This window comes from Lichenostomus cassidix, chromosome 7 (assembly GCF_008360975.1).
Source record: "Lichenostomus cassidix isolate B80296 chromosome 7, HeHo_3.0, whole genome shotgun sequence".
Lineage (NCBI taxonomy): Eukaryota > Metazoa > Chordata > Aves > Passeriformes > Meliphagidae > Lichenostomus > Lichenostomus cassidix.
The window spans coordinates 24,365,043-24,373,016 of record NC_139488.1 but is presented as its reverse complement, the minus strand read 5'-3'; the positions used below and the strand labels follow the sequence as shown (position 1 = coordinate 24,373,016).

The following is a 7,974-nucleotide window of genomic DNA, read 5'->3' as shown; positions in this document are numbered from 1 at the left end:
CCAAATGTTCTCCTAGGAAGAATCCCTCCTCAAGGATTCAGCCGAGCAGTTAAATCTCTGCTTGTGCTTGACGTGCACAAAGTCTTCAAAATTTGGGATCCCACCCAACCACACACAGCTCAGCAGCCTGGCATGTTTAAGATAGCCTGAAGTGTGTAGCCAGCACAGGAGAGGAGAAAGCCAACACCAGCTCTGCCGCCAGCTGGCCAGGTGGCTATGGCACACAGCCCAGTGGGACACAGTGCTGGCTCATCCCAGCGTGGCCATCAGTGCCACCATGAGGCTCATCCTGAGCCCAGAGCCAGGCACAACTGCTGCCACATCCTCTCCTCAAATGTCATGGTGATGGATCCAAACGCCTTCTCCAAGGCTTGGAGGCTGTGCAGGGTGGGCAGTAAAGGACATTACTGATAGCTTTCCACTCAGCCTCTTGCAATCTTGCCACTGCTTTTCCAGGCTGAGATTACAGACTTTGCATTATGTTTTGCCATCAAAATCCATCAGTGAGAGGGATTTCTAGTGTGATGTCCTGCTGTTGTAAGGCATAACTTCCTGAAGAGAGCCTCTTTCCTTTGTTTTATTTATTTATTTTCCTTCGAGTGCAGCCTAAACCCTCCCTTCCTGTTGGGAACAACAGCTGCAGCATGCAGCCTCAGCTTGCCAAGCCTGAATGACTGTGAAATATCACTTATCTTGGAGCAAGATAACATCAAAGAGAGCAACCATGTGGGCCTGACCATGCATTCATTACATAGCTGTGCTCAGGAAGTGCAGGATAAATTGTGGTATCAGAGGCAAAAGAGGTCCCACTTCTGAGTTAACAGTCTTGGACCTGAAAGTACTGTCACATCTGAAAGCATTACCAAGAAGAAAAAGAAATTTTCATTACCAAGAAGAAAAAGAAATTTTCATTTCCTTACTCAGAAAAACACTCTTTCAAAGGCTGGAGATGCAAAAGTATTCACCAGGGCAGGAAAGCAATACTTCTTCTGTAGGTTAATGAGAACACCATGGCCCCAAGATCAAGTAATTGGCTGATGAAAACAACAGAGCTGACACACACACTTCCTAGCATACCTGTGTTATCCCACAGATCTGGTGAATCCTGAATGAATGCCACAGTCCTCAGACAAAAATTGCTTTCAAATACCCTTCTGTTATTTTCTCCATTTAACCCTTTTGGGGAGCTTTTGTTCTTTGACAGAAGTAACTGCTATTTAAAGATTCTGTTCAGACAAATTGAAACTTAAAGATCAATCACATATTTTGCCCACCAGCACTCCACTCCCATCTTTTGCTCTAGGTTCCTTGGTGCCTCCTGTCCCCCAGGACCAGCTGGCTGAGAGCACTGGGATGCTTTTTGTTCAGTGCTCAGTCTCAGACTCTCCCAGAAGCATGCTGAGCTGCATGGTTCTTCCTTTTTCAACATCTCATATTTCCCATTAATGATGAGTGGAAAAGGTCAGTGAGGTCTCTTTAATGGCCTGTATGAGGGCAAGCAACAGCCTTGGGAAATGGCTCTCTGATTTCTGGGAATCCCAGTCTATTCAATAAGCAAAGAAAGATGTCCCAAGAAAAGTGGGAATAACAATGTGTTAAAGGAGACTTTGCAATGTGGGTTTGGTTCCACCAGAATCCTCCTATATAAACCTGGGTATAACTCCTCCAGTGAATTGGGTGCTGGGAGAGTACTTTTAATAAGAACACAGACAGATGCAGGAAGTGTTGCACAGATGCAGAGGGGTTAAGCAGCAGGAGCTAACCATGGATGCCATTTTGAGCAGTTTGCCACAAAATTTCTACGGTCCAGGCCACTGGCTCTAACATAATAAAGCCATCAATATTACCATTCCTCAGTTCATCCACAGCAGCTAAGGAATCTTTTCTCAACAGGAGCTCTGAAATTTCTTAGGGATCACAGGATCATAGAATCATACAATGGTTTGGGTTAGATGACCTTAAAGATCATCTAGTTACAATCCTCCTGCCATCTTACACTAGACCAGGTTGCTCAAAGACCACCCAAATTTCCTCAATCAGGATGATGAAAGACTTAAATGTAAAAATTTTGCACGACAACAATTCTCGTGCCCCAGAACAGAAAGCCCCAATTTTACCTGTGCACATTGTGTTTCTTATACAGAAGAAGCAGAAATCAAAAACATGTCCATCAGTATTTTCATAGAGAACCTATCAGGTGTAAATGAATGTCACGCTAATAAGCTGAAGCCAGTGGAGCAACGTCAGGAGTTTTTCCTATTATTTCCCTGTCTTTGTTTTGTGCCTTGCTTTGCTCTATCACTAAACGTTCCAGAGCTCTCTACCATGAGCCCAGAGTGTGGAAATGCTGACTGAAGTAGTTTGCTGCATCCATGCTCACAAACAAGCTGTTATTTGCCGTTGGCGTGTAAATAAGTCACTGTTCTTTCCATCCTATAGCTGTTAAATGAATACTGTGAGCCAAGTTCACGGTGCTGATTTCTTGTAGGAGGTCACTGAAATGATTTCACAGAAATATCCTGTGACAATTTTGCAAAACAGGATGGCCCCAGCCTGAATTTCATTACTCTGTTTTTTTCCACTTCCATCCCGATGGTTACTGTGTTTCTGCTGTCACAGGCAGGCTGTTAATTCATCCTGACTCCATAACAAACACCAGGAAAATGGAAACTTTGTCCATTCTTCTTTGTGTTTAAGGTAAGTGCATTAAAAATTACTTGTAGTCTGGTATGACCTAAAAGCCCTAGTCAATCTCAGCTACAGACTGACTGCATATGCACACTTACAGTAACTTCATGCAGTACAGCATGCAGACAGCCAAACAGATAGCTCTAAATGGCAGCAATATAAACAAGGCAGCTGGCAGCCTAGTCCAGGCTGAAAAACTTGCAGTGGAGTATGAGTAAATTAACCTCTGCAGACCAATAAATACATCATATTTATAAATAGCACCTGCCTGTACATTACAATATGAATACCAAGAGTAGGGAGAGACCAGTTGTCTCATCTTTATCCTACCAATGGCAAACTGGGGCAGAGATTAAACATTTTGCCAGAGGTGCCATAAGAAGGCTGTGTCAGAACAATGACAGGAGTTACCTGTGCCTCAGTCTGTTTTGCAGCCACAGGTTCCTCCTTGTTTCAAGCCCAGTGTAGATCCATGGTATCCACTGACATAACTAGTCTGACCCACCAAATACCATCCTCAATTTTCACCTGCTAAAAGGACAGTCAGTTAGACTGTGAGTGTTAAGGAGGATGCTGGGCAATGAAAATTGAAAGCCCTACTTTCAGTCTCACCCACCAATGGTAGGCATTTTAGGAAAGGGAGTCAGCAGCAAGTTTTGCACGTAAAAGAAATAACATCAACAGCAGTGGATAGGGGTTTGGGAAGTGGATTTAATAGGTGAGTCCACATTTGGCTAAGAATGAAAAGAGCATTTACTTTCCACCAGTTGCTGGCTAATAAAAGCAAAGGGGCGGAATACATCCAACTTGCAAAACTTGAATACAGTTACTGCTATCTGCAAATGGGTGCCCCTCCCCGCTCATGTGAGCTACACAGGCAAAAGAGAATGACACATGTGCTGTTTCCTTTTCCAGTTGTAAAGGGGTCAGGAGCCAGGCAAGGAGAGCCTGAACAAGAGGAGCATTTTCCTGGTTTCTTCCAGCTGTTCTGTTCAATCCCGCCGTCAGTTCTGAGCAGGGAAGAGAGACTGTCAACACAAATAAGGCATTTTTCAAAGGCATAAATTATGAGTTCCCAAAACAATGCGACATCTCAACCACGTGAGTATCCTTACCCTCCCCTCCCCCTTACAATAAGAGTGGATTTATCAGTCTGTCGCTTAAGGAAAAGATTGTCTAATGCGTTTCATATGGAGGGGGGAAAAAAAGGCTTGCCTGAGATTAACCCTGAAGGAAAAAAGTTGTGAAGAAACAGTTTTCTTTCTTAATTCTTTGTGTCTGTGTGTGCGCGTGTGTGAGTGAAGAACTGAAACAGGCTCTGCAAACTGTGGCTCCTTAGTAGGAGCGAGCAAAGTTAGTAACATTTCCGCTGAAACCCCAGCTTAGAAAAGTTTCATTTCAGTGTTTTTCCCTCCCCACGCCTTCAGGAATGAAGTTATAGAGCATTTTGAAAGCGTACTGACGCTTTTCTGAGATACTAATGGTGCAGCCTAACTTGCATTTAGAGTCTCAAGCTGTCCGTGTGTAACATGAGACGCAAGCCACAAACTGACAGTCTATATTTAAAGCCACAATGTGTTTCTGCTCCTGGAAATTTAGAAACATGGGCTTAAGGACAAGCAAATTGGTTTTTCAGCAAGACAGGGTACAGGAGGGCAAGTCCTCTGTTTGCGTAATTCTGCATATTTCAGTAAATTTTAAAAGAGAGATTTTGGCCCAAGCAGTCAAGTGAGCACAGAGGCTCAGCTGCAGTATGGTAGTGTTCATTTTAGGACAGTATTAAAAAAAAGGTGAGGGAAAGGGGGTGGATTGTGCTTTGATAAGCTGAGAAAACTCTTGAGTTTTTGGTGCTGCAATGTATCTTTTTGGTTTTTTCTTATGGCTTTAGTGTGATCTTTCCTGTTTTAATTCAAGAAAGTATGTTTGTTTTATTTATAATAAATAAACTGTCAATAGCAGAATTATCATACCATGGTATCAGTAATGAAGGCAGAAAGTACAGACAGCACTGCTGGGAGCAGCCTGCAATTCAGGGTTTGATCCAGATATTGCTGTAAGGATATTTGTTCTGTATGGCTGCAGACACTGACAATGCTTCCCCAGCTTTGAATGAGGCAGGCTGATCCAGCAGAAAAGACACAGTAAGCAGAATCTCTGGAATCCCAACCAGCAATTTCTAGTTACCCTTTAGTCCTTTTTGCAAGCTCTAACCAACAGGAAAGATTAGATGTTACCTTTATATTTTATTCTTCTTCATTCTGCAGTTTAGAATATTATAGCCTGCTTTCTGTTGCAGCTTGTTTTCTGTTATAGCTAGGAAAAATACAGGCAGGCTAATTCAGGATTCTGAGAGCTTGGGTTTTGAGTAAATTACTGCCATTGGTGCTCTCCAAGCGTGTCCAGGAGGGTGGTCATGACTCACTGAGGTTCTTGTGTATTGTGAAATATCAACAAGGGTCCAGACCCAATCTTGTCTATTTAGTGACAGGCTTGGCCAAGTGACACATCCAGGACCAGCTCTGCAGTCCTGAATACATTACAAACCCCTTCTCTGACAGAACCAGGTTGTCAGACCCCACAGAAGGCCCTAGAGGCAAACTGGATGAGGAGTTAGTGGCCCATGGGGCCCTTTGTCTGTCCAGAATGAAAAAAGACAGATGCTTCAGGTTCTCTTGTTTTTTTTCCAAAATGTGGACAGGAATTCTTGACTTGAACTATTTTAAGATCACATGACTCTCTCCATGAAAATAAATGGCTCAAAATCCAGCTAGAAGTAGTATTCTGGCTGAAAAATAGTCACAATATATTCTTGTCTTTCACTCTTTTGTTGTATTTTTTTTTAAATTAGATGAATCAAATTTATAGCTTAAGAACAAAAGTTAGAGGGAAGTCTGATAATACCATATTTCTGTACAATGCAAGTTGGTGCAGTGACAATGGTTGACATTTTGAGGGCAGGTCTTTGGGAAAAGGGTCTTATTTTCTACTAAAATTCCTGCCATTTTTTGCAAGAAACTAGACATTGAAAGTTCAGTGTATTGACAGGCAGTGCACAGCATGGACAGCAGATGTTTGCCAGAGAGGCAGAAGAATCGGGAAAACAAATTCGCTTCATAGCCACAGTGAAAATCTCTGAGATGAGTGTGAAAATGCATAAAAAAATCATCAAAAACTTTTGACTATACTGAACATATTAATTCTTTGCTGAATACCTGCAGGTGAGACCACAGAGCAGCTGCCAACTGATGTAAACTGAACAGTGTTAAGTTACCTAATTGCTCATGTTGTTTGCTTATCTCCTTGGATTCACTCACAGCTGATAAGAAATTTTTATTCCTTCTGTAAATGCAGTATGATCCTGTCAATCCAGGGGGGAGCAGACTATCATTTCTGATTTTAAACATTCAACTCTGTGAAGGCTGTAAATGTATTCTGCCTCTATATGGGGATGCCCCACCATGTCACCTTGGCACTTCCCATGCCCAGCTCAGATATCCCCCAGATACCAGGATGGGCTCTCTGGACACATAACAGAGGCAAGTAACTCAGTGATGCATTTGCTTCCTGCTCAGATGTACAAGCAGTAGCTGCCTGACTTGCTGTGAAACCTGAGGAACTCCACAGGTTTGGCAATCTCAATTCAGCTGGCAGCTTTTGCCCTCTTCCTTTCAGGCTGCAGTGATTCTATTTTGAGGCAGTGGGACAGCTCAAATGAGGTGAAGGATTAGGACAATGAACGTCACCAGGTCAAAGGTTCAACCTGGGGAGGCACTGATCCATGCAAAGCCATCTTTATGGGTCAAAAGTGTTCATCCCCTTGGAGAAGGTGCTCTGCAATTCACAGGAGTACATCTCCTCTCAGCAGGCTGGGAATGCTCATCTGCAGCCTCTGTTTTGCAAGCAGGAGGTCTCAGCTCCATCAGGCCAAGCTTCCCCACTTGCCCCAAGGACAGTTACAGCTTCTGGCAAAATGAGTCACATTTGTGTGGCCTGTCCCCTCCAGAGGGGCTGAGACCTTGGCAAAGGTGGCCTCAGATGAAGGCAGAGTTATAGCTGGGAATGGGGAATGTGGCTCTGAGAACAGCCTTGCCCTAGCTTTAACTTAATGAGATCTCTTTTGGGGCTGAAAACTGTTCCTTTAGATGTTCCTGGAGCAATACCACTTGCCTTTCAGACAGGGCCTGTGGAAAGCTTTGAATGAACACTGTAGGCTTTTAATCATGTTATCCACGCCTCGGCAATATCTGTGATTTCATTCCCCTTAATCAACAGAAGTGCTTGCCTGTGACAGTAACTAATAAACAAAGACAGAGGCTATTGATTATGAAAATCTGGTCTTCACTGCTAAACCTGTAAGCATTTATATGCAAGGAAACCTACTGATTATAATAACCTCTCATTTTTAGCACAGAAATCTGAAAACATATCCCACAAGCATTTATGTAAATTGAATGTCTCTGCTTGTATGTTTGTTTCCACCACTGTGCATATGAATTGGAAAATTTGCCTTTATACTCCAGGGCTCTCCTGACACCCTCATTGTCTGACATATTTATGTGAAAGTCTAGGAATCGAAAAGCTCAGAATGCACCTGAAATTTCAGTAATTAACAGCAGAAATGTTGGCAAACTGCTGAGCTGGAGAGAATAGGGAAGATGTCGACCCAAAAAGGAGTCTGCTGTTTTAAAATACACAATTTTTAACATTTCTGGGCATCATTAAAAAAATGTACACAGTAGATGTTAAAGATTCAGGTTATGGCTAGCTGTGTGCTTAAGCCTGTCAATTTTACAGAATTATGCAGTGTCTGCATCTCATTGCTGATATTGCTGCACCTTTCTTTCTAGGCTCTTGTGTAATATACCCTGTATCCATCACTGTTCAAATGACTGAGTCCAATCAGCAAAGTCTTTTGTAAAACAGGCTTTCAGGACTGCATTCTCTAATGAAAGTCTGTTTGTGTGTGTGCTCTGTGCAGTGCCTGTCTCTATTGTTGGGGAAGGATTAGTATTCCTATAGCATAGAGAAATTCAAGCCAACAGAGGGATCTGATTGTGCTAGGTGCTGTACAGTCACCTCTTCTTCAAAAGGCTACTAAAGAGGAGAGATTACAGGTGGGAGAGAAATGACTGCTCTCCACAGACACTGCTGGTGAGGCAGCTTTTAGCTGGGAAAAGCTGGGGAGGTAGGAGTTGGTTTGATTCCAGTAGATCCACTGGGGCAACAGCTTTTTGCTTCCCACTCCCTAATTTTGTAATACATGCTCAGGAAAAAAAACATAGCTCA

At 42.9% G+C, this 7,974-nt stretch overlaps 1 protein-coding gene across 1 annotated transcript in view; it reads left to right on the top strand.

The window, feature by feature from the left end:
* The first annotated feature begins 3,555 nt into the window (after positions 1 to 3,555).
* GYPC (glycophorin C (Gerbich blood group)) overlaps positions 3,556 to 7,974 on the top strand; it is a 29,019-nt gene continuing 24,600 nt past the window's right edge. The window contains exon 1 of the mRNA XM_085066881.1: positions 3,556 to 3,789. Within this exon, the coding sequence (XP_084923007.1) occupies positions 3,756 to 3,789 (34 nt within the window). The 5' untranslated portion in view covers positions 3,556 to 3,755. The remainder of the gene's footprint in view (positions 3,790 to 7,974) is intronic.